Genomic DNA, 26,763 nt, shown 5'->3' on the forward strand with positions numbered 1-26,763 from the left:
CGAGGAAACGGGGCGGTGGGTGCGAAACCGCCCCGGGGAGCTCCTGCTTGTGCCAGGGCTGGAAGGACCGAACATGCAGGAGTGACTCAGCCACGGCGTGGGTGGTGGGGACGGGGCAATGGGGCTCTCCCAGCTCCCATGGGGACACCAGGGCTCCCACGGGGCTCCCGGTGCCCGCCTGTGCTATCCCACTCAGCTTCTTCACTTGCCTCAGCCCTTGGAGGTCCCCAGGTCCTGAGTGCAGTGGAAAAGGCTGTGAGCCAAGGCAGGGAAAGAACCCCCGAACCCATGCTGCTCTCCCCAAAGTGATGCACTCCCTCAAAAATGATGCATATCCCTAAAAAAGTGATGCTCTCCCCCCCCAAAATATTGCACTCCCCCAAAAAAGGGATGCACTGCCCAAAACCCGGCCATGCTGGATTTAGCACCTGAACACACCTGGCATGGTGAAGCAGCAGCCTGGGGACAGCTGAGCTGTGCTCTCCATCATGGATATCACCACAAGGAGGGTTTTGGGAGCACAGGAAAGGAGGTGATGGCAGCCCCAGGGCATTGGTGTGCAGGGACATGCTGCTTCCCCAAACGTGGCTTTTCGGAGCTGTTTCCTCCCTGCTGCATGCCTGGCTGCCGCATTTACCTCTGCTTGATGGTGTCTTGCTCATGAACTCTTATCCTGCTCTGGATTGGGAGTGATGGATGAGCCAGCATCAACAGGAGGTAGAGCCCGCAGCCCCTCCAGGATGCCCCGCCGGGTACGGCAACAGTGATTTTCCTTTTGGGGCGATGCTCAGGGCAGCACGTGCCAGGTTATTTCTCTGTTTTATTTTTTATTTAAGGCATCTTACGGGATCCTGCACTCACCGAGGGTGGCTGGAGCTTGGGAATCCATGGGGACATGTGGACAACGCATCTCCAGATGGCCTCACCAGCCCTCAGAAGCCACCACACATCAACTGGGTTAAGCCTGCGCTGCCAGCCTGTGCAGGGGGAGCAAAACGTGCAGCTGCTGCCAAATCACGTGCAGAAAACTGTCACTAATGACTTCATCCGTGGCTTCAGACCGGATTCCCAGAGCCTGCACTGGGAATGGGTCCGTTCATCACCCTGGGCATGAAAACTGGTCCCAGCATGCAGGCAAGGATGCACATGGGGAGCAGCCAGCCAGCCTGGGGTCATATCCAGCCTCATCAGAGACACAACTGTACTTTTTTCCCCCTTGGGGGAGCACAGGTCCTAACCAGAGGTGAATTAACACCCTGCACCAAGGGCCTCGGGCCAGGGTTCTGCTGAAGCTGAGCTGAAGGAGAGCCGGGCTTTGGAGGCCGGTCAGAGCAGGAGGAGAAGCGTCCGATTCCTGCCACCGCGGAGGAGAACAGAAATGTCAGTGAGCCGGGGATTGCACACGCCGGGGATTGCACTAGAGCGGAGCAGCTCGGCCCCGGCCGCTGGCCACGAGACGGATGAGTCAGAGATTTCGGGCACAATGGGAAGCGCGGGCTCAGCAGGGACCGGGATGTGCCGGGATGGGGACGTGCCAGGATGGGACCTCAAGGCCACCGAGCGCTGCATCGCCGTGAGCAAAACCTCCTCAGGGGCAGGGCACAGAAGCAATAGGAAGAAACGTGACTTTTGCCCGCCCGGTTGCCGTGAGAGGAAGGAAATGGGTGAACTCATGGTGGCGAGCGTGGAGAGGGGCCATGCCACGCGTCCTTCCCATCCTGCTGGCAGCCAGACCGGCCACCAGCGTGGGGCTGCCTGCAATTCCCAGCCGGTGCTGGCAGGGTACCAGGGACCATGTCCCAGCTCGGCAAGAGCCGTATCCAGCCTGGCTGCTTCCCCAAGGCATCCCCACCTCCCTCTCACCCACTGCTGTCTTCTCCCTTATGCAGCCTTTTCCTTTTTTTTTTTTTTTTTTTAAAAAAAAAAGCAAAGCAAACCCACAAGTGCAAGAAGAACAAAAAAAAATAACCAAGCCAAAGCAGGAGCCCTGCATCGCCACCCATTCCGAGTTACTCCGACATGCCCTCAGCTGCCCCCACATCCCACATGAGAGCTGGCAAGGGCAGAAATAATTGGCACACACTAATTACAGGTATGAAGATGGAGGTGCTGCTTACGGGCCACGCAGCCTCAGGCACATGGGTCTCACAGCTTGAAGCAATAGGTGAAACCTCCCACAGCAAACCGGGGGCAGACTCAGCCATCCATCCCAAGGGGCAGCGGGAAGCATCCTCCAGAAAGGTCTCGAAAGGCCAAAAAACATTTGCCAGAACTGCAGCCACAGCTTTCTCTGCTCATCGGCATCTTCCATCCCCTTCCCATGGGACAGTGGCTGGGAGGAGAAGGGGATCCTCAAAAGAGACCACTGACCTTCGACGCCAGCATGGACCACCTGCACCATCACCCTGCTGAGGTCCCAGGTCGCTCCCCGGGGCTGGGAGCACCCAAACACTCTTACTCAGGGCTGAAAACCACGGCTGTAGTCACCCACCAGCACAGGAGCAAGTACTCACTGGTGCCTTTGTTGCAAAAAAACCCTCGCTGTTTGCTCAGCAGCAGAAAAGAAACTTTTTTCGTATCAGGAGGTGAAAGGACATAACTGCTGGACCACGAGATGGAGGTCCCACGGCTTTCCCGCTCCGAGGGATGACAGGGCGCTGCACCGGCAGCAAGCCCTGGGCAGACTGAACCGACACCGTTTTGGGAGGCGGGCGGAGAAGGCAGCTGCGATCTCTCTCCTCGCATCCCACGCGCCGGCATCTCTCCTCGCATTCCACACGGGACCATGCCTGTGCCGGGTTGAAGAGCCACGTCGGCACCGCTCCAGCCACCACGGAGCGTCCCCATCGCCACGCCACCAAGCACCCCCAGGTCAGGCTGGCAAAATGCCTGGGGTTTGAAATTCCGCTAACGAGGCTGGCATCACAGTGACCCATTGGTGCCATGCCTGCCATGGTCCCCAGGGAGCCTTGCCCAGCCCTTTTGCAGAAAACAGAGGAAATCGCTGCAGTTTTGGGTTTGGGGTTTTTTTTTTCCAAGTAGGGCATGTGCAAACCGGGATCCTGCACTCATCATCTTGCTCCTTCAGCCGGCCACAAGCCACCTCTCAGGGACCGACAAGGCAGAAGGCAAGCGCAGCTGGGGATGGGAGCCCCTGTACGTAATCTCCCGTGGGCGAGTGGGCGAGTGACGGCGTTGCTGTGCCGTTTGCAGCAGCTCCTTGGCTTGAGGGTCTGGAAATGGCACAACGGCAGCAATCAGCCGCAGGCTCGGGGGCATCTGCTCCCTCTAAATGAACCAGAAACGCAGTTTAAGTGAGCCACTTGCCCATTTACCGAGGACCCGCTGCAGTCGGTGGGAGCAGGAGCAGATCCGCTGTAATACAAAGCCTTTTCTAACACTATCTCTTAATGCCACAGGCAAGAAGTATTTCCTAAGAGGAAAATCCATTTGTCCAGGATTACATGCACAGAAAATGATTATACAGCTGCAGAGGACAGCCTTTCCCAAGCGAAGCCACCAGCCCCGGGGGATGCGTGGGTGCGGGTCCTGGCCCCACGCAATCCCGGGGGGCTCTGCAGCAGCACCGGGAGAAATGCGGGAATTGCTCACGGATGGCTGGATCCGGACACCGGCACACTCTGCGGCAGCTGCCCCGCGTCCCGTGCTTTTGCTAGGAAAGAAAAAAAAAATAATCAGGGTATGTCAAGGGTGAATCTCCTGAGGTCTGGCAGGTTTCTGAGCTGTCTCGTGACTAATAGGGCGACAAGAAGTGATCAGCGATTTATGCGGCTGGTGCTGAGCTGGCATTAGACACTGTGCTCCATCCCAGACCGCATCCAGGTGCCCTCGCCGTCGATCTAAGTGGAAGTGAAAAGCTACACTGGCCGTCACAGCAAAGAGTAACCAGCCCAGCAAAGCCCCAGCAGGACCACAGGGTGATGGCACTGCCATCGGTGTCACCAAGATGCGGGTGCCACCGGAGGGACCAGGCAGGAATGAGCCACCCACCAAGGCTGCGGTCTGACCCGAACACGAGGCAATGCCGCCCTGGCACGCGAGCATCACGGCTCTCCCGTGGAAATAGCCGGCGACCTCCACACCCGCAACCCACACAGCATGTTTCCCATCATTCGAGCTGGTGTTGAAATGATTCCAGAAAATTTCCATTATTTAAGCGCGATGTTCGGCAAACGCCCCAGTCTCCCAAACACCGCCTGTGACCAGTGCCACTGAACCGGCTCTCACGGGAGGTTTGCTGCTCTCTCTTGCAAGGGTGTAATCAAATTTTGGCAAGATGATGCAGAGGATGTGTACCCAGCTCAAACGCCGTGGCTTTGGTGCTGCTGGCTCCATCGGCAGCCAGCTCGGAGGCAGCTGCGTGGCCGCTGGAGCCGAGGGAGGGATGAGATGTCCCATGCGGAGGGCGCTGGGGCAGATTTTGGCCGGTACGGTGCTGGCAGGGATGGGAGTTGTTCTCAGGAGTGCCTGCTGTGGCCCAGGGGCCAGGCAAAGCCTGACACTGGCAAAACCACGCGTAGGCAATGCCGGGCACCTCGCCGAAGAGACCCTGTGTTTAGGTGAGCTGACGCACGCTCTCCCCAAAGGGACAGGGCTGGGACAGAAAAAAACAACGGGGACAAACGGGATGGGTGAGGCAGGCAAGAAGCAGGACCAGCGTTTCCCTCGCACCCCGTTTTCCACGAGGGCCCCACGCCTGCTCCTGGTTAAGAGCAGTAATCCCTGCGCCACAGCAGCCACCGGCCCTACAGCCACCCCCTCCCCAGCCACCACGGAGCTCAGCCCTAGCAGGAGGATCCCGATCCCCTCTCCAAAAGCCCTTTTTTCTGCCCGCCCCTCCCGCAAAAAAAAAAAGCAGCCATTTCATCCAGACGAGACACAGTGCACGTCACCCCCCCACTGCCCTGGTTATCGGTGGTTTCCTCTTCGCAGAGACTGAGCAGCGGCAGCAGAAGCGGTTGGGTTTTACATCCCCCCTCGCAGCGGGTGCAGCTGGTGACGGGGACATGGCGCGGGGGGGGTGACGGGACCCATCAGCCACACACACACACAAGGTCCCCCTCGCCCGATGACGTTCGCAACTTTAGCATTACAGGCATGAAGTTGAGGGCACGGAGAAGCAGCCAGCGGCTGCGGGCGGGGAAGAGAAAAGCACAACTTCCTCCCTTTTTTCTTCTCGACAAGAGATCCGAGCCCATATATAAAGGAAGTGCTGAAATCACACGCCCCATCGATAAAATACAATTATTCCGTCAGCACCAGACCCCTGGGAAATGCTGCTCCCCTCCTCCCAGGGGTCTGCAGTCACCCAAGAGGCTGCGGCTGCAGGGAGATGCTATCCGCAAACGGCACGGCTCTCGCACCTTCAGACACCACTTCTGGAACAAGAGTTTCTACCAGGGAAGTCATGCTGGCGTAAACATGCCAGTAAATATCTTCCTGCAGGCCACCGGTTAATTAAGGAGCTCTTTTCATAACAAGTTAACAAATAACACGTGCGGTTATGACAAATTACATTCTCGCTTTGCTGTGCATTCACTAATCATCACTGTTGTGCTTTGCAAGCCAGGACAGTGTTTTATGGAGTGTGAAGTTCGCAAGGAACGCTCTTACTGGAGATAAAGGGAGCCCGAGCTCAGGGCAGGCCCAGAAAGTGCCCGGGTGCCCATGAACAAGGCTCCCCCCAAAAGCAACGGCTGAGGTTTTGAGAAAACCCAGTGCATTTAGCCTAAATACTCAGGTTTCTGAAGCAGGGACCGCTCGTGCTGTGCGCAGCGTGAACAAGGAATTGTAACAGGCCGTTCCAAATCACGTTGAGCAGCACCTCTGTCGCAGCAGACCTACTTTCACAGCGCGCAGCCGGGGCTGCGGGATGGCGCAGGCAGCCACGGCCACTGCCGCTACAGAGCAGAAGTGAGATTTACTTTGAAATTACATCTCAAAGTCATTGCTGTGCAAAACAAGAGGCAGCTTGGCGAGAAATACCAACAGCAACAATGAGCCTGCTCACCAGAATCGTTCGAAGGTGTTGAACTTTAACGCTGCGGATCCTTGTACCAGAAAAGTGCAGGTGAAATCAAAAGGAAGAACAATTTCACACAGGCGCAGGGACCACGTGTGTGTTCTATCTGTGCAGTACCTACCACCAACGACGGTGTCTGCTCCTGGAATGAGACTCCTAGGACCTCTGCAACGCAGGAATGACACAGAAACCACAGGCTGAAAGAAAAAGCAACAAACCCCACCATCTGACACCCATCTCAAGTGTAAAAATTTTATTAACTGTCTATCTGGGGCTGTGTGATTGAGCCCACTCAGAGAGTTTTCTCCTCACAGAGACCATGGTGCGGTGTCCTCGGATCTGCTCCACGAGCACTCGGCAAGCCGCCCACTGCTCTAACAAGCAGAGGTAAGCAGAACATGCACCCAGCGCTGCTCTGGGTGAAGCTCTGGTTCAGTTTTCTGCCTCAGCTGGCAGACATCGACAGCTCACGTCTGTCCTCTTGGAAGGCGCAGTCAGTGGATCTAGTCTAACTTCTTCTGGTGCCTCATGCCAAGTCCACCATCGAGAAGCCATTTTCCATAGATGAGTCACAAACCACACTGGAGACAGTCCCTTTGTGGTGTTATTCTATACCCTCTCCCTCTTCTCCAGAGCTCTACCAGTTGCCAAAGGACAGATACTGCGGTCAAAGATCTCACGATGGAAAATTCTGTGAAGAGATTTTAAAAAAAAAGTACTGATTTTTAAGTGGCCTGTTTTTGGCACTGGACCCGCATGTCATGTCAGTGCAATATGCAAAGTAATCTTCTTCATGCATAACTGTCTGCTCCATCAATTAACCAAAAAATGATCTAATCAAGCCTGACAGGTGCCAAGTACCACGTCTAGAGGCTGGTTTTGGGGAGAGGGCTGTACAGCAGAGCACACAGTACTAAAAGCAGCAGTGGGCGTACTATTTTAATTGTTTTGGTGCCTCAAAACTCCAGTTCTGAGATCCCACTGCCCTACAGAGTGCGGAAGCAGAAGAGAAAATCAGCGTGCAGCTCAAGCATGGTCCTGCTGCAGACAAAGGCTGGCACCTGGCAGAGCGCTGGGTTTCAGGACAAAGTAGTTCCTTTGTACACGCACGGTTCTGGTCCGCAGTTCCACAGGGTCCCTAACAGTATTTCACAGTCATTTTAGAGCTTCACCCCTGGAACGCTCACACTACGCCAAGTAAACAGCAGCTCTGTGAATTCCTGGCAGCATTCGCTGCGCCAGTTAAATTAACCTACCATTTGTTTCCTGTGGATATTCATGATATGAATGTCTTCACTGCGATACTCTTCATCGTGCTTATCCAGGGGAATTTCTTCCAGCTCAAAGTCCATCTGAAGCAGCTGGTTATCAGAGAACACACAAAACAATTCAAATGACACTGACCGCCCTTTTGAACTAAACATGTTCAGTTAAAAAGGTCCCACAATATACTGCATGAGAGCAAAAAGCCTTAGGAAGCTGGAACCACCACACTCAGACCGTTCCACTAAAGGCCTCTACAAACGTGTAAGCCGTTTTTCCCCCCGTGCAGCACACTGACTCTCATTTTAACTACTCCAGCGCCAATTCGAAGTTACAGACACCTTGAAACATTTATGAAAAATCTAAAAACTTGTGATAAAAGCATTTTGCTTCCTCCAGTCTCTGAAGTCCTAAGCCAAACGACAGCACCTGCCTCTGTCTGCCAACCTTCTCAACTGGAGGGGAAGGGGAAAAAAAAGGCTAAAAAGCCCCAGCATCAAGTCTGCAATGCACTCAGAAGATTAACTTGGCTGAACCCTGGCAAGCTAAGGAAGGAAATAAATTACGAGAGAGCAGAAATCATGCAGAAACACCTATTGTGTTTATCGTGGGAGTGGCATCTCATCAGAGCTGATGTCAATTATAGGAACCCTCCTCACAGTCAGGTCCCCACAAGAGTTCGAGGCATGGCTAATTATCAAAGAGGTGCTTTTATTAACACGTACAAATCACTCTAGAATTCTTGCCCTTCCCCTTTTTTGTAGTAGTAGTATTACTACATACAATCCAGTACTCCTGCACAAGGGCTACTTTTCAGCAGACTTCACAGGTGCAGAGTTAAAGCCTGCACTGACTGCCATCCCCATAACCTTAGGAGGATTCAGCTGTTACCTGTGCTCCTTTTCTTTACCTGCACAGAAGATACAGCTGGACTATTTAACTATATCTCCTATTAACGCTCCCTCAGGAGAGGGGGGAGGAAATTTTTGCAAAAGCAGCTATATTACTTAGCAGAGTCTTGTGTTCCTGAGCTACTCTGGAAAACTTTACCCGTATTTTCCCTCTGCTTTCAATGGAACATGCTAAATGATTGTTTTGATTTTGACAGGTATTGCCTCACATATGGTGGCCCTTTTGCAAATGTGGAAGGTATCGCGAGCTAGAGAGGCTTTTAACAACCTATGCAAGCCTGGCTGCCTGGATCAAAAGCATCAATACAGTTAAGATTAGTAAGGCAAGAAAGGTTAGTTCAACCTTTTGAGGGAAGGAAAGCTCAGTACGTATCCAGAAAGTTGCTACTGCTAAGTTGGACAATAATTTCACAAGTCACCATCCAAATTTTCTGCCCCATGTAAAGACAAACATGCTTCTCCTGCTACAAACTCTACTTTGTGCAGTCAACCTGAATTTGTACGTGTAGCAACTGCCGTTGATGTTCAGCTGATCCAATACAAAGACCTCCTGTATCCAAGCTATTTTCCTTGTGTTCAAAAAGCACACGTTAAAAACACTTACCTCAAAGTATTTTCTCTCAATTTCAGGGTTCTTTCCCATAGTCCTCTGCTCGTAACAGCACAAGATGCAAGTATCAGGGCCAGTAAGGTCCTTCAGTGTCTTCAGTAATGGTTCTAATGACTGCCCAAAAGAGGTTAAGTATTTCCCACTTAGATTTCAAGTTCATTTTACTGGCACAATACCCTCTAACTAAAGTCTTCACCCAAGAGAGAACTTTCCAGTTTTGCCTTTCAGGAGTTATTTTTAGTACTTTAACTGGGACAAAAAGAACATGGGGGCAAGCGGGAAAGCAGAGGAGAAAGGGAGACTGCACAGGAGAAGAGTTTCACAGACTGACCAAGAAAACTGAACTAGCATCAAAGCCAAAAACATCCCACACTGCTGAGCAGGCATTTCCTTGAGGCACACAACAATGACTATTTCTTGACATGTTTCAAAAATGAGCATTTTCTCAACCATTCTTGAAACATAGCTAAGATCCAGACCACTACATATTGAAACAGGACCAACACACAGGGAGCCAATGCAAGGGGCTGGGAAGACCACTGAAAGGGCACTGGGACATAGGGTTCTTCAGATAATTTCCATTTTTTTGCAGCTTCTGTTAGCTCTCTGTGCACATCCTACAGAGCTCCCACTGAGGAGATGAGGCAGACTACAGCAACCACTAAGCCAGAGCATGACTTCTCCTTTTGCCTTGCCAAGAGAAGTGTGAGGAGAACCCAAACAATGCAAATGTGGCACTATTAAACTTCATTTACCAATGCATTAAACAGTTTGTAACTATCAGTTACAATGTTTTGCTTCACACTTCATTCCCAATGTAAAAGACAAAAGGGGGTGCGGGGGGGGGGTGGCACAAATATTACGTTCGGGGTTTTTTTTAAGCATAAAAAAGGTATCTGGTTGAATCTCAAATAGCCTTTAATCTGTTAAAAATGCCTTTTCTAGCCTTGTTCTACGTATTCCTCTGAACCACGGGGGCCAAGACGCAAGCACAATATTTATTTGAACACTTCTCACACTGAACCCACACCCTTCCCAAGGAAGCTTTCTACAGGGGTTTTGCAAAGTCCTCGTTTACCTCCTCATAGTAAATGCAATCAGCCATTAGTATATAATCGGGGGGAGGCTGAAATTCTGTAACATCTTCGCCCCTAAAAAGAAGCAAAAAAAAAAGGTGAAAACAAGCTTCGATAATAATACAGCACACACTACTAAAGGACTGAGCATGAAGTTAACTACTATGTTCTTACGCTGAGCTTCCCTTCTACAGCAGTGTTTTCAAGTGTATCTGGGAATTTAACACAGCAAGAGCAGAAGCCCCGTTAAAGCTGAACAGAAACGTTAAAGGATCATACAAACCATTTCAGTACCTTGGCTCGGACTGACCCTGTCACCAGATGTTTGTTGTTCTCTATATTAACCGTCAACAGCTCCTGCAGCTCCTCAAGGTCGGTGACCGTCACGTTCGCCCTGGAACACACACGGGGTTACGGCCCGACCCACCGGCCCCCGGCCCCTCGCCACTGCGACCGCGCACCACACGGGCGTTTTGCAAGAATTTGCAAGATTTCACGCAAATAACGCCAAAAAAAGCGGGGTAAGAGGGGGGAAAACGGGCAGGAGGGACCTGCCCCTGCCCCTGCCCCTTCCCGGCAGTCACAGCGTTGTCCCCGCTTCGCCCTCGCCCGGGCAGGCGGGAACCGGAGCGGCCCCGTCCGCCCTCCCCCAAGCCCCGGCCGGCGCCGCTCACCCCAAGGTGGCCGCCATGATCCCGACAGCACCGGTACCGGCGCCCAGCTCGAGAACTTCTCGTCGGGCGAGAGGGCAGGCGCCGGTTTCCAAGAATTTGGCGAGAACCAACGCGGCGTCCCACACCACGCAACCCACGCCGCCCGCCGCCCGCTGCTCCAGCCGCAGAGCCGGTCCGCCCCGCCGCTCCAGCTCCCTCACGAAGCCCGCCATGGCCGCGGCACTGAGGCGGCGGCGGCGCCGCCCCTCCCCTCCCTCCTTCCCGCCCGGGGCCGCCCCGCCCGGGTGAGAGGAAATGGCGGTTGTGGGCAGCTCCGTCGCCTCAGCGGTGCCCGTGAGGCGTTCCGGGCTGCCCGGCCGCCCTCTGTATCGATGGCGCCCTCTCCCTTCACCCGCGCCTCAGCCCCAGCCGCTTCCCTGAAGCGGCAGGAATCCCCGAGGAGCTGTTCCATGTAAACCGCTCCCTAACGCCTCCTGGCCGACTCTCCTGTGAGTTGGCCGTGAATTATATGAAAGCATATATTCTGGGCTATCCTTCCTTGACAGAAAAGCGTACTTTTAGTTGTTTTTAGTGCTAGCTGGCAGCAGAGGAGCGAACGTAGAGCTGCTGCGTTAACTGGCCGGGTTGTTGGAGGAGAGAGTGGCAGCAGCCATCGCTCGTCTGGGTACTGCGGCCTTGGGCGCATTTGCCACAAAATCAGACTTCCCTCGTAGGTGAGAAACCTCCATTTTTAGGCTACATGCAGGAGCTTGTAAGTCTGACAGTAAGTCAGACCTTCCTCATTTAGCCCAGCAGACTAAAGACGACATGAAACATCAGCCAGAGGAAAGGCAGCCGTGAAGAAAACTTTCCACGTGTGAACTGCCTGAAAATTAACACACAGCGATTCAAAATCTACTTCACAAGTTCATCAGTGCAGCCTGTAAGCACTGCGGGCATGCAGTCCCACTAGAGCCAGACGATTGCTAGAAATCATGGGTGTTGTAGACCCTCATCCAACATTTAAACTTAAAAAAAGGTTTTAAAAAAGCAGCTGAGCATGAGTTGACTGTGTCAACAATTTTTTAAGTGCAAAGGCTTTTGATTTTTTCCTTGGACATGTGGAAGAAAGTTTTTATTACCTTATTCCTTAGCATTTCTTACCAATGCTCACTCCCTTCCCCAGGGAGGAGTTAACTGCATTTGCTGGGTATTCCAAATGGTATATTCAGACTTGTGGTGTGTTTCTGAAAACTGGGAAAAAAAGAAACAAAAGATGGTTTCTTTTATCCCTTCTTGGTTTTGATCTGCTGTAGCGACATCATAGCACCCAAAGAAGTTATTCCAGCTCCAGAGCAGGGGGAAATGCTGAAACTCAGCAACTCAAAATAGGATCACCGAAAACAACTAGAAAGATGTTTCTTTTGCTATTAACTGTCTTCACATTCCATCTGTTTATCTGCACTTTTCTGAGGGAACTGCCTTTTCCCACACAAGCCATCTTCAAACCCAGCAATTTCACGTTTTCCCCCTCTAGCAATTTTTTTGCTCTTTTTATCTATCCCTCTAATTATGAAGTAACTGAAATGTTAATTTATTGCTATCTTGGCATTCCCTTGAACCGCACTGGTGGGAATCTGCCTGCCTTCGACCACTTCCACAGCCGAACAGTTACTTTGGGAACGTGTGTTGCTGTACCCGCTGTACTTTGAGCCACTGGCATTGCTGCTGCCGCCCTGCCTTGGAATGCTTGTCTTTGTATTTTCCAGCTCCTGTTACGCTTGGAAGACAGTTTAATTGTGTGGTAAGTTACCCGTAAGCAAGGCCCCTTTTCTGAATCATGCTGTGATTTATGTACTTTAGGTTAACTCTGGAGCTGGCCCCATAAATGTAAAAGTCACGTTTCATGCATGGGAAATGCGGCTAGGAACATTGTTTAGCTGCTGCCTTCTAGCACAAGTTATCTCGTGTTTTCGTATCACTGCCCTGGTTGGGAGATCTAATGTAAGAGATTCCTGCTCTCCTCTGCCCTCATCCTCCTGGAACTTTACTGTCCCAGCACTGCTATTGATCACTTCTGGGTGGTGATGCTTTAAGCCTGGCCTGCAAAAAAACCCTCAGGATCTTTTTCCATATCCAGTGCAGAGCACGATGAAGGGGCACCAGGGGAGAAGAAGTGAGAGGCTGAGGAAGGCAGGAGGGTCAGGGACTTGCTTAACAGGACCTGCCACTGGCAAAACAGCAACGTGGACTTGCAGGCTTATGTCTGTCCCTTTGGTCCCTGGCAGAGGACAGGTCCTGAGGGCCCACCAGGAACAATGGTCACCTTCGCTGCTCAGGACATCCCCAGATAGCAGCGAGAAGCTCCGGCAGGAATGCCTACCTCTGTCCAATCTAACAGAGAACAATGACCTAGGCTTGAGACTTTGTTAACCGCATCACTATTTTTCCTAAACAAACCATTCTGGGCCCCACTGAGTTATGTATTTCTTTTTCTCTAGCTTCAACTGTGGAATTCAGAGCTGCTGCCCAATCTCACTCTTTCACAATCAGGTTTAAGAGTTAAAAGAAGGAAGTGTTTCACAGCCCCCCAGGTATTTTTGTAGGCTGTCAACATAAAATGTAAATTGGCACCTAAAAAAGCCTGTTCTGAGAATGGCAGCCCTGCGCAGCATCATTTCCAGGTTAACCCTAATAAATGTACGCTCCTGCTTCCACAAGTTTAAACTCTCCTCAAAGTCCATCACAAAGGTCTTGGTGGAAGGAAGTACTTTGATACATACGGAAGCCATTACTAATCAACAGATGCTCAGCTTAAAATGATCTGGTAAGGGCTTTGCTGAGTCAGTACCAAAATATAAAGCTATGATATATTTTAAAATGGTATACTGAAAAATGCTTCTGGTCTAAGCACTTGTACAGGAAGGTATAAAGCTGACATCTATATATTTTAAAATTTGGGAGAGGATTTTTTTCCCCTTCAACAACACACAAAATGTAAAAGTCTAAAAAGAGATTACTCATCTTTTAGCAATAGCTGGTGCTGAGGACTTCAAAAGAGTTAATACAAGGAACTAAAAAAAATTCACTTGTTCAGCTTATTCTGCAGATCACTGGAACAGTGAAACCTGACAGCCTGCCTTTGCTATGCAGAGAGCATTAGGGGAGTAGTTCACCGAGCTGAATTTCACCACCAGATACCAGTAGAAGAGTTGTTCACAAACTTACAGAAAAGAGTTATGAGCTGCATTTTTGCTGCAGAGGAAAAACCGTAATCAAGGCATTGTCCGTTTCCTGCCTGCACTCCCCATTCATGCATCTCAAATTTGGGACTTCTTGAACATTATTTTTGCAAAATGAAGCACCTCTCCTTCATAAAGTGTGTTCTGCTCCTTGCATGAATGACCCTCAGGGTGGCACCTCAGATGGATTCTACCCCTCTTCTTCCTCAGGAAAGGAGCATGAAGGGCACAGGCAGTAGAAGACTGTCCAAGAGACAGATGGCAAGCTACATCTTCCCAAGAGAAGAAAATTAGCACCCTCCCCAGGCATATCGCCTCTCCTTTTCCAGAGGGAATGCTTGAGATGGTGGGAGCAGTATAGGCAGGCTGATGAAAAGCCAGAGCGTGACTTGGAAGCCTAAGCTGCTGCAAATCCCACCACAGTGCTCCATTTCTCCATCTAGAAACCACTTCTCCATCTAGAGGGGCCGAGGTATCTGATGGGTTAGTAGGTGGAGGGAAAGGTTAAACTCCCAGGGAGCTGTCGTGTATCAGGCCCAACTGCAGACCGGGGGACAGCCAAAGCTGAGAATAGCAGCATGGAAAATTGGGGCACTTTGTATTGCCAAAGACTTACTAAATGCAATTCCCAACCTTGTCCTTACAAGGAACACACAGTGCTCAAGCTCTTAAAAATTAAGACTGGGGTGATTTATTAATCTTGTTAAGAACTCTGATACAAAGCACAGTAAAAGGCCACAGACCAGTAAATAAAATGTGGCTTCTGACCACTTTATAAATGCTGCTACAGTACTACCAGTAAAACAGACTCACTCTCACACCAGTTCAAACAAGTAGTTTAACTGGCAAATAAAAGTTCCATTCACTTATCAGTTTAAAAAGTTTAATAAAGCTTTAAGTGTTTGCTGGTTTAAATGCTACCAATTTCCAAAATGGATTCACGATTAAGTTAAGTGAGATCTAAAGAAAGTTATTAGGTTTGGAAGGCAAGACTGTTCCTAAGCCAGAGGAAACACTTCTGACTGTATAAGATTGCAAGAGTAGCAGACTGTATTATAGGCCTCAAGTCACTTAAATTTATACAGGTTATTAGCATTATCTGTAAATATACAATATAAACAATTGTACATACACGGCATATAGCTTTGTTCTCCAGAACAGTAGACAACTCTTTAGCTTAAGACATCTTCGCCTACCAAAACAAAAAGGCACATCTGAACAAGATGCATGCTAAGTACTAGGGATCCTTTCCAATATCCGAGACAGGTAGTCCTTGTCCATCCTTTCTCAAAATAATCAAGACCAACCGAATATTTTGATATTTAGATTTCAAGCTATTTTTCTTTTTTGTCTTCAGCAGCAAATCAATGGCAATTAAGACATGGCATTAAAATATTCGGGAACAGTAGCTGTCACTCACGAACCTCCAAGCTTACATGAAGTTAGAAGGCAAGTGGCCAGAGGTTTAAAATCAGTAACACTGCATATCCTCGTGTTGTGTAATCATTCCATTGCTCTTTTTTTTTTTAAGTTTAAAAAAAAAAAAAAAAAAGGCCACTAGTGCTCAAATTTGAAAAAATTCCACAGACGCACCTTTTTTGGCTCAGTGCAATTAAATGTTGTCAGTTTAAATTCATTTAGTGTAGTTTACAGTGCAAAAGATATATTTTGTATACTGGCATAACTGTCGGCACTGAGGATGTGAAACAAGGCAATGCTGCTGATCACCTGAGGGTAATGCTGTCAAACAGACGCAGGCTAGAGTGTGTGTAGTCTTATTTTTCCAATTTAAACTTTTTTTTCTTGATCAGCAGCACTTTAAGAGCATAATTTGTGAAAGTACTAAAATACACTGCCTTTTTTGAATAAATAAAAAAAAGGAACTTTACAAATACTATTCCAGTGTCAATGACTACTATGGCTAAGGTCATTGAGGAGTTTCTGCATTTTCTAGCAAAGACAGTCTGTGCAAAGGAGGGTGGGAGAGCTCCCTTTTGTAAGTCTTTGGTGGCAGTTTTGGTAACTGAGGGCTCGAATTGTGCCGGGGTGGGACCGGGGGCGCAGGCGGGTGGACCAGGTTGTTGTGACTGGCGCTGAGCACGCAGCAGCGGCGCAGTACCCTGGGAGAGGGTGTGCTGGGAGGAGTGCCGGGAGAGCTGGGGCCTGTGCTCGCCTCCCTGAACCAGTCGGGATCTCTGTGCAAGCGTCCCACCGGAGGCGGCTGGAGGTTTAGAGGGCAGTTGATAAAGTGTTCGGGCGGCCGGAGCGGTACCGGTGGTGGAGTATCAGGAAGAGGGTCCCGGGGGGGTGGAGGAGGAGGGCTGTGCAGCGGCTGGTCAAAGGGGTTAGTGTAAGCTGGAGCACGAGGCTGTATCTTTGGAGGTGGCGGCTGCCGAGGTGGAATTGCTGGAGGATCGTCGTCCGGCTTTAAACTTCCCTACAACATTACAGAGAAGATGACATTTTAAGAAATGTAGATGTATAGATAAAGAGCCTATCTTCTGACAGATGCAGAATCCTCGTGGTGTCTGCTATTGGTGCCGTCAGAAACATGATACTGGCATAGCCGTATCTTTGATCCAAATATGACCACTATGTTCCTAAAGTAGCTAGCAGAGCCTGGACATTGGGAACCTGAAACTTAAAAAGGGCAACTGCAGCACTGCATTTGAAAGTCTTTTAGACTAACAAAGTCCTGCTTGGCTAGATGGTTGGACTCCATAATCTTAAAGGTCTTTTCCAACGTAAATGATTCTATGATTCTCGATGTTCCCTGGTTTATTATCAAAGTTATTCGGTATAGGACAGAAATACCTTAGCATTAGAAGCATCCTGATCCATCTTTTTTCGTGGAGGAAGTGGAGGAGGGTTTTGAGGCTCATCACTTAGTTTAGGAAAACTACCCCACGAGCTGAAGAAAGTCTCTGGAGAGAGAAAAGCAGGTATTTTACTGCTTGTGCAGTATCTGAGGAACATATGCTAGAATGTTAAGCCAAAGTAAAACCAACTCAAATAAGCAGATCTTTGTGCTCAACGGCAACATGAACCATTAACTTCAGTTGTATGAAATTCTTATTCATTTCTTTAATCAGATATACACCTCACAAAGTGGTCTCCTATTTCCAGTATCAAAGATAAGCAGCAACAGTTAGCAGGCAATGCTAAAGGACAGAAAAATAAATGAAGTGAACTCCTAGCGAGCACTTAACTTTCTCCGCAATCCTCTCTATATTGCAGAATTTACCCCCTTTACCACAGTGCCTGCAGTCTGCCCGCATGCTTATGTTATGCTTTGGAGTGAAAGGTTTGTTCTCTCTGCCATATGGGTACACATTCAAATTTGGAAATTTAGAGGCTTCGTTAACAGGTCTGCAACACTTCTAAAGCAGGAGAATTATACACTGAACTGAACAGATTATATTAACTCTTACAGCATTTTAGGACATTTCTAGTCCTTCCTTTTTACAGGGGTGGGGGTGGGGGAAATCCTCCAAGTTAAGAAACAAAACAACCCCCTGACCTGTATTTGTGAGTTTTGTCACACCTTTGCTTTTTCTCTCAGAAGCGCACAGAGCTCTGTATCAATACATTAGGCACCTGTGCTCTCCAGTTTGCAATTTTAATCACATTATGGAAAAATATATGTGCCTATGTCATAAGAGAGTAAAAAGAGAAGCTGAAAACACAGATGAATACAGGGTATCCCTCATAGCTGTGGTACAAAAAGTACCTCTCCTTTCCCAGTGACAGAACAGTTATTTTCACTAAGTGGTAATATGAAATTAACAAGTTGCTTCATTTGTAGCATTAGTCAAACAAAATAATCATCAAGGACGTTCAAAATAGAAGCAAAATCATGCTAGAGCCTCGGAAAAAAAACCAAAACAAAAGCAGACTGTTTTTAGACTTTACATTCTTTACTGGACATTTGACCTAAAACCTGTACAAAAAAAATCCTCTCAGAACCCTAATAAATGCAGCCCACATTTTCATGCCAGATTTCAGATTTTAACTCCCATTCAGCTTCTCTGAAACCAGGAAAAGAAGAGTTAAATGAAACATTTAATAGAGTTACGGTACTCACTCGACTGTGGCAAACTGACAGGAGCGAAGATGCTATTGTTACCTGTTAAATGAAAAATCAATTAAAGACTTTGCAGACAGGACAACTGCACTACAGCACATAACGTATGCTTGTGAATGACCTCAAAGATCATCATAATCTCCAAGTTTATCTACTGCTAGCATGAATTAAGCTTTCCTGTGTACAATATTGCTGAACTAGTGATTTTAAGTTATGCTGGGAATTAAACTTCATTATTCTACTCTGTTCTGACACTACCATGTTGTTGTTCACTTCCCCTGCAGCCCAAAAGTCCTCAGCATTTGTCATATAAAAATTGTTTGTCACTTTTGTCCCCCCCGCCAGGCTGAACCCGCCTGCCAAGTCTGCAGCCCCCTTAGAGCAGAGCCAAGACCCGTCACGCACTGCTTTCAAGACTAAGGAGCTGCTCACAGCTACAAGCAAAGCTTGGGAGTGTTATCAGTGCATCTGAAATAATAGTGTCATTTTTGTAATCAAGACCGCGTTTCAGAGCAAGTACTCTGACCATCCCCACTTCTGGCGCTTCGGTTCACATCTCAACACGCACAGACTGGATTCCCTTCAAAGGAAATTAAACCAGAATCACTAGAGTGTGTTTTGTCCTCCAGAAACACACACTGGTGTGGATGCCAGGTCCTCAGCACCATTTCTCTCTATGGATGTGCCATACTTGGTAAAGCAGGCATAGCCCCTGCACATTAGTGCCTCACGGGGACATCTCCCGTAACAGATTGCCTCAGCTCCAGTAGGCAAAAAGACTGGAAATCTCACTTGTTATACAGGGATTTCCAAAGTACACCTAACACCGAGACAAGAACTTCATAGTCCACAATGAAATTCTGGAACTTTTTTTTAAAAGGCTGGCATACACACCAATACATTTGGAAGCCTGAGGGACAGTTAACAACAAGTATTAAAACATATTGCACATTTACCATAAGAACTGTTGAGATCAATGTCTAAAAACACACTGAACTCCGAAGAAGCAGACACTGGTGGTGTAGACGGGGTGTTTGGAGAAGTTGGTGCTGATACTGTTGATTCATGCTCTGCCTCAGTGATTCTACTGAAACTTATCTTACTCGGTTCCTTTTCAAGTGGCAATGGATGACTTCTCAAGGTGCCAGAGGTGGAGCCATGTCTGCCAGTATTGGGCCTTATCCCGGGAGATTTCAGGGGGTATGTTGTTTTTCTAGGCTGGAAAAAGTAAAGCTGGTTAGTACTGCTACCATTTCAGATAGCAAAACTGCCAAGTCTCTATGAGATATTTTAAAAAGTACTTATCAAATACACCTTAAGAAGTGGTACAGCCTTTCTACAATTGACTTGAGGTACAGTCTGTTGTTATCTATACAGCCTAAAAAGTTATGGATGCAGCTTAACAAACCTTTTTTCCCAGCTCAGTAATTTTCAATTTTTTTTTTTTTTTTCCCACAACTGTGAAGAACGAAGAGTCAAGTTTCAGATGCATGCCAATCAGGACAAAACACAGGGAAGAGCAAGTCACAACCTTGGGTGAGAGAAAGTTACTTCAAGCGCCCCACAGGCCTGCAGAAGAGCCTCATAACAGCACCATAAGACATGCTTTGTGCTTATGCCACAGAAGGTCACCAGGCCCCTACACATGTCCAAGATCAAGGACGCACTCAGACACATGTTGTCTATGTCCTCTGAGTTAGTCAGGACAAAATTCTTACACACATGTCACTGGTGTGAATGAAACAAGCCTCGTTAGACTCAAGTGTAACACAGCACAGATCAAAGGCGATTCTTTGAAGATGAATTACGTTCCCATCCTACGGTGGTATGCACAACTCCACCACATTACAGTACCCAGAACTGGACTTTCCTGAAATTCCAATAAGAATGTCTAGTTTGGAAATCATGAACTGTAAAGAATTCATGCCCAGTTGACTGAGACTGGCAGCACAGATACCTATTTTTAGCAAATATTTTTGAGACACTACTGTAAGCAGGTTTTTTGCAACAGTAATTTCTGTCATTTTCTTGCCATATTTGTAATATCATCTTACTCATTCCTCTAACAGGAGATTGCTAAAATGATTTATAGCTCTTCTAAAAATTAGAGATATCTCCAGCTACTCAGAAGTACGATTACAACATATAAAAATCAAGTGTTCTAGAGAGCGATCTTTCTGCTTAAAAAAGAACCCTGGGCTCCAGTAGCTATTAAAAAAAAATAATAGAATTGGTACTCCTTTGAATTGAACTATTACTTTTTCAGCAGGAAGGTTGCACCTTGTCAATTCTTCAATTTTTGCAACAATGCAAAATAGTTAGACAAAAGAAAATCAGAAATTAACTTCTACTTAAAGAAAACACATTAATGATATAGAAAAATCCGTTTTAATTAATATTAATATTCTATAAGTTTTCTTGATACTGTGAAATGAGAAATGTTATTATGTATTCTATTGAATGACTATGGTAAGAAACCCAAATTTAAACGGTAATATTTTAGGCTTTGGGGAAAAAAGTGTTCATTCTAAAATAAGCCAAAGGTAGTATGTTTTAGTAGCGACAAACATCTGAGATAAAAGTATTTTTAAATCAAGTTTTGCTGGAAAATCATCTCGATACAGAATTCTGAAGGAAACACGTATGGCTTATTGAGTTAACTATGTACTCTTTTTCGTAGTAGCTAGTGGATTTTAGCTATTTAATTTGCAGGACAAGACTTACAAATCTAGGTGGTTGCTTGCAGTTTCGAGGTTCAATTTCTAATGACTTGTTGAACAGATAATCTGTAAACTCTTTTTCTGGTATCTTCCCCATAGGATTGAGATTTTCAAAGAATTTCTAAACAAAACAAGCATCAATAACATTTAAAAAATAAGCATGTACACAGAATTTTAATGAAACGCTTGTAATTCACTGATTAAAAATCTAGCTTTTCACTATCGTGAAGCTTATTTCCAGGAAAAACAGAGTAAAATGTTCCCCAAAATAAATACAAAACAATCCAATGCAAGAAACAACCAAGTTCATGGTAAGTTTTCTGACATGAATGAACGACCTTGCATCAAATAACCAGGCATGGTAAATTAAGTCTTCTGTAAATTGTTTGCTAATATTTTTGACTAGCGAATCACGCACAGCACAGCAGTGTTAAAGGCCATGCAACAGCGTCCTGTACACTTGCCTTAACATCACAGATCTGGGAAGGAGCAGAATAAAGACGATACAGTAGTGGAAGCAAAGGTTATGCTAGTGCCATTTCTTAGAGGTGCTTTGGATGTTATCGTTTAACTACAAAGAACAGGAAGGGATGGCGGACAAAAGCAGGAAGGTCAGAGGCAGGGACAGAGTATGGCGCTACAGCACAAGGACCGGAGGGAAGGCATGGCTAGGACAGGACTGGCACCGACGGCATGGGACAGACAAAGCTCCCTCGACGCCTGACAGTCCTGCGTTAGCTGCTCCTGCTGCAGCTGGAGCCTCTGGGTGGGAGCTACAGCATTTTCCATTTGTTCTTTCAGCAGCACAAAAACTGCCATCCCTTGAGCTTAATGTACTTCTTGGCTTATGAATACTGTAAGTCTCCTAAACCCTTCCCAGGCATGTCCACAGCAATTAAACACACAATGCAAATAACATTTTAAACAGCAGTATTACTGCCCATTTAATTATTCACATAACCAACTTCTTTGTTGCTTCCTGCCTGCTGCTGTTCACTAGCTGAGACTGAGAGCTGTCCACGCTGCTGTTTTTTGGAAAGGTTACAATTAGCCATGCACTTAGGAAGTATGGCTGGGTACTTAATGCTGTGCTTTTCAATCATTATTACCTCCATATAAAAACACCTACCTACCATTACCTGGCTCGTTGTTTCAGCACCTTCCTTTAATTATCTGGGATTTGCTAGTCTTTGTCTTGGGTAAGTAACTACTCGAGCATGCTCTCTTCTCATTTCTAAAGATAATGCTGGCTGACACTGGTGCATCCCCACATTTGCTTAGCTTCTGCCATGCTGAATGACTGTTGGTATTTGTGCTGAACTACACATCCTCTGACTGTTAGCGGTGTCAGTAGACTTTGGTCAGAGGTGTCATTACAGAATGACAGGACTAAACACACTAGCCACATACAGAGCATTTTAGGTTAAAAGCAACTGATTTTTCTCCAGAAAGTTCTGCTGTTTGGTCAGTATGTGTTATTCATTCTGTTTTGTTGCTAAAAAATCTGATACCAGGCTGCAGAACAGTAAGGGGATGAACGAGACCCAGAACATGGAATCCAAACAAGTAAATCCCCACTTCAGGCTAGTCCTTTGCAGTGGTACTTTCTTGTCTACCAACACTGTTCCCCGCTTTCTGACGGTCAGGGTTCACGTAAGATTAGGTCTAGTACCAGAAGATTATCTGTCAATTTTTCGTTGTGTACGTTCTTTTCCTTCTCCTATCCCCAAAACAGATATTTGATGTTTGATTACCCGAATTTCTGGCTCTATCCGTAAACAGTAAGGCTGGTTTTGATACTGCTGAATTTCTCCTGTTATTTCAGCCACTTTTCTCCTCTTACTGAAGTTAATTAATTCTTTCCCTTGTCTTTTAAGGAAGTCAGGATTCCCTTCTTCTGTCTTCAAAATATTTGTTAGGTATATTCCTGATAAAAAGAGAAGTGTTTTTTAAAGTTCATTTTCATTCCAAGAGATTATTTCATTCTTTCTAATGAATGACAAAGTCTGAGCATATGTAGACCACTCCTTTTAATGCTCCAACAGTTTATTTATTGGCTGGCAAAATGAATCAAGTCTGCATTTTACACAGGAACAATATACTATTGAAATAAGATGTTTTATCTCCTTAACATGAGATCCTGAGTTTAGCAAAAAACCCCGACATCTTCAGGTCATCACCATAATCAGATCACCAATATGGAGGCAGTGTTAAACCAAGTAAGGTAATATACTATAATACCAGTAATCTGTATACTAAACTAGAAAAATAAATTTATATAAAAGACACTAAGTCTAAAAACATTACAAACCTAGGAAGTCAGTCACATATTATATTAAAAAAATTTTAAAGCTAAACACAGCCCTGAACACTTTAAGCAATATTAACACATCTGCATCAAACTCAGCTTAAGACTGACAGTACACACAATATTAGCCTTCCCTGGTGTTACTTACCAAAGAAAGGCACACAGGGTGGATTAATTGACTTGAGCTTAGCTAGGTATTTTTTAAAATGATCTTGACTTAATTCTACTGCTTCATCCAAAACTCTTTTTTTTCTTTCCTGTAGTGCCTAAGTTGCCAAAGAAAAAAAACAGGGATGCAAATCTTCTCAATAGCACAGTTAGCAAGAACAAGGCAATTCCCTAGATCTCTTAGCAAAACTTAGGAACTGAAATTCAGATTTGAAAGAACCTCTTTTGTAAATGGTTTGCTCTGGACTACAGCACTATCAGTCCAACAATTTAGTCATGTGAATCATAAGGCTAATGTAAACAGACTTATTTTGTCTACCAAGCCTATAAACATAACTCTGGTCTTAAAATTTAATAAAAATTAAACATGTAATTTTGAATTTAACTTAAAGGCCTTGTACTGCCTTTCAAAGACATACAAAACTCAAAACATTTTATTCATGCTTCTTTTTCTATTTTAGTCAAGGGAGGCTTTGCTGCCAAATCCTAGGCATTTCTTTTCCTTGGCAAGTGAAAAATGGAGTCACTACTTGTGTAGTAGCCTCTCTTCCTACCATCCATCTAAACAGTTCCAGCACGTTTTTGTTTCTGCCTCCAACAATCTGAATTTTGTGAGACTCTCTCATCCAAGAGAAGTTCTTGTGATCAACTGAAACCTGAGCTTTAGCTATCCCCTCTCCATGCCCTTCTACCCCCCGTTTCTTGTGTACATAGGAAATGCTGCTGTTAAAATATTCCAGTCCAGGGTTCTGAGCCCTGGGATCCTCCTCTTTCATGCCCATAAAATGCTGGACTGAAGCAACAGGTTCATCTCAGACAGAGTAAGGAACAACAATTGAATGATCGTGGCATTTCCCCTTTTGGGGCTGAATACTCGTGAGAAAAAAAATCTGCTGAAAAGCTCCACTTCCTATTTACAAACCCTTTGAGATACCCAGCCCATCTTGTATGTTTTCTCATAAATAACTTCGAACATTTCACACTTGTTTTCTTCCATGAAAGCAAGTGTGACATGGATACTATGGATTTCACTTCAGAAGTGAGATGTTTCTGGATTCTGATTATTTCCCATCCCCCCCTCAAGAGCAATGCCCAAAACTTACCTCAAATGTGTGATCTAGTCTGTACACTGATACAGAGTTCATTGCACTGACGATCTCCAAAACACCATTGAAATTATTCAGATCTTGAAAAACCTGCAGGATTTCTATAATCCTACTCAGCACAGCCACTCGCTCTTCGAAGTTCTCAGTTTCCACAATGCACCTAATCAAGAGACATAATTTGAGAAACACTGATAAATAAAACCTGACATTTTGCTAGCTACTAAATCAAAATTTTCCAAGCAAAACTGTACAGTACATCCAGTATACACATTTTGGCGCGCTCTCAAGAATCTCAAGTACAAATTTATGTAATCACATCTTACATATGTTCAAGTTGGAAAGCCAAGAAAGGTTTTGGCATATCCTGTAAAATAATAAAGCAAACCCCAAGCAAGATCCAGGATAAGTAGGGTGACTCTCATGCTGTATCTACAGCAGCATTTTAAACTCGCTAGGTCAGGTATACACATACAAGCTGCTACACCCTTCCGACCACAGCATTGGCCAAGTCCTCAGAAGTACTTTATCATCTCACGTGAGAAGGGAGAGAGACTAAGATAAGGGGACAGACACAACAGTGCTTTCATCAGGGATGCCGAAAAGTGGTGCCGAGTCCTGCACTGCCTTCGACACCTTTTGATGTACTGTAGAAACATTAAGTAGGACCCGTGCTGACCAAGTGGACATAACTGGAAAGAACCTTCCAGACTCAGGAAGGGGGAGCGTATGCGATCGGCATGGCACACACCCTTGAACCAAAACCAGGAACTACTGTAATACCCTACAGCCATCTCAAGATTCAAGGAAACAGAATTCAAACAGCAGAAAAACATTTCTCTTGGGATTTCAGTAGGAGTTAATGCCACAAGACTATCACCACCTGTACTTACTTTTCAAACCAAAGAGTAAGATTTGTAGTATGACGAATCATTTTCAATAGATTTGGGGAGTTAATTTCCTTATCTTCTTTAGTCCACACACTACCAACGAGTTCAGAAGGCTGTACTGCCCTGATAACGACAAAGCAAGATGCAGAAGAATGCTCAATACAAATAATAATTTTATACTCGTGTTTGCATTAAAAGATTATTTCTTCCCTTCATCATGACTTGATTCTTCACAAATACAATCCAATCTTATCTACTGCAAAACAGTTACTTAAAATAACTTTTTGACAAGTATTTGACTACAGAAGGAAATACATTTTTATCTTAATTGAAATTGGCATTTTTGAATAAGCATTTTCAGGTAAGAAAATTACAAAGCAGTAAATTTAATTTCCTGAAAGCTTATTTTAAAAAGCGTCTCAAAGTCAGTTATAATTTAAAAAAAAAAAAATAGGAAGTTGAAATACTTCGAGCAACCTGCTGGTAAAGTGGCCTATTTCAATAGAAAAACCTGCTGTCACTGAAGCACAAAAGGATGCTTCATCTTGAAGTTTTGTAAGACTTTAGAGAATTTCTACCCAGCAAAACCTAGCTCTCACATCAAGGCTAGCTCTATTTATCACAAGTAACAACAGAGCTAGGAAACAGCCAAGTACCTATGGTACCAGACGAAAAAAACCTCTTCAGAATTAGATTAGAGGACCTTGATGTAACAGTGCTATGGTTATATGCATATAACACCTGGGCCTTTGCTATGTAGCTATAAAGGAAAGGAGCAGAAACAATTATGTTCTCCTTTTATGATGCAACAAGCACTTCTTACCAATGTAACACTAAGTTTGCTTTTAACAAGGAGACAGTACAAGTTAGTATTATCTACTCGTAACATTTTAGTGTCCTTCCTGTACTTATTTATGTTGTCAGAAGTCTGATATGGAGATGAAAAAACTTTTTTTTTTTTTGCCTTGCATATTTTGATATTGAACAGATGGCAAGAAAACCTCTTTCCATAAACTCTGAAAGTCAAGGAGACGTACTTTTGACTGATTCTACAGCTCAGGACTCTTTCTTGCTCAAATAATCTGAAAAAGTCATGGATTAGTTCTATCCCTACCTATAAAGGTCAGACTCGAGAAGCGTTAGCTGTCGAGCAATTTCTATAGGATGCAGAGTCATGAGGTCCAGCGTTTCGCTGTGCCCAACACGCCAAATGTGCCACTCAACTGGGGGAGGTGGGCTCTCAAAGGTGATGTTGTGACTAATTCCATTTGCTTGAGCTTTCTTTCTCTTGATGATTTTAGCAATTGATTCCACCCACTTCTTCATGGATTTTCCTGCAAAACAGAAACCATGAAAAAAACCTTTTAAAATATTATCTTAAATGACTTTTGATAATCTAATAAAACCACCTCCCCCAAATTATACATGCACTCAAAATTCTGCATTTCTGCATGCAAATTAATTAGGTTTGTAGTTCCCTTTTTTTTTCCTTATGGGTTCCTGCACCTGTATCAGTTGACAAATACAGACACATGTGAATGTATTTTTGGGTGCCCAGTTGTGTTTAACCACATCTACTGACAGCTTTTGAGTGGAAAAAAGTGACCCTGCATACGTTATATTTTACTTTTTCCCCTCAGCTGCAACCATCTTCACTTTGACTGCTAGCTTCATCTACTTAGAGAACAACTA

General features: G+C 45.9%; 2 protein-coding genes across 2 annotated transcripts in view; both read right to left on the minus strand.

Moving 5' to 3' along the window:
- Positions 1-6,281: 6,281 nt before the first annotated feature.
- Positions 6,282-10,827, minus strand: VCPKMT (valosin containing protein lysine methyltransferase). The gene is made up of 6 exons (XM_069783030.1): positions 10,578-10,827; positions 10,187-10,297; positions 9,906-9,978; positions 8,822-8,941; positions 7,300-7,404; positions 6,282-6,734 (listed from the first exon to the last, which is right to left on the minus strand). The coding sequence occupies exons 1-6, from the start codon at positions 10,787-10,789 to the stop codon at positions 6,720-6,722; spliced, it is 636 nt and encodes a 211-aa protein (XP_069639131.1). The 5' UTR covers positions 10,790-10,827; the 3' UTR covers positions 6,282-6,719.
- Positions 10,828-14,466: 3,639 nt separating this feature from the next.
- SOS2 (SOS Ras/Rho guanine nucleotide exchange factor 2) overlaps positions 14,467-26,763 on the minus strand; it is a 56,041-nt gene continuing 43,744 nt past the window's right edge. The window contains exons 14-23 of the mRNA XM_069783024.1: positions 26,186-26,405; positions 25,075-25,194; positions 24,182-24,344; positions 23,059-23,176; positions 22,357-22,529; positions 20,607-20,723; positions 18,839-19,100; positions 17,883-17,924; positions 16,613-16,722; positions 14,467-16,235 (exon numbers count right to left, since the gene is read on the minus strand). Coding sequence (XP_069639125.1) covers positions 15,726-16,235; positions 16,613-16,722; positions 17,883-17,924; positions 18,839-19,100; positions 20,607-20,723; positions 22,357-22,529; positions 23,059-23,176; positions 24,182-24,344; positions 25,075-25,194; positions 26,186-26,405 — 1,835 coding nt within the window. The 3' untranslated portion in view covers positions 14,467-15,725. The remainder of the gene's footprint in view (positions 16,236-16,612; positions 16,723-17,882; positions 17,925-18,838; positions 19,101-20,606; positions 20,724-22,356; positions 22,530-23,058; positions 23,177-24,181; positions 24,345-25,074; positions 25,195-26,185; positions 26,406-26,763) is intronic.

This window comes from Haliaeetus albicilla, chromosome 5 (genome assembly GCF_947461875.1).
Source record: "Haliaeetus albicilla chromosome 5, bHalAlb1.1, whole genome shotgun sequence".
Classification (NCBI taxonomy): domain Eukaryota; kingdom Metazoa; phylum Chordata; class Aves; order Accipitriformes; family Accipitridae; genus Haliaeetus; species Haliaeetus albicilla.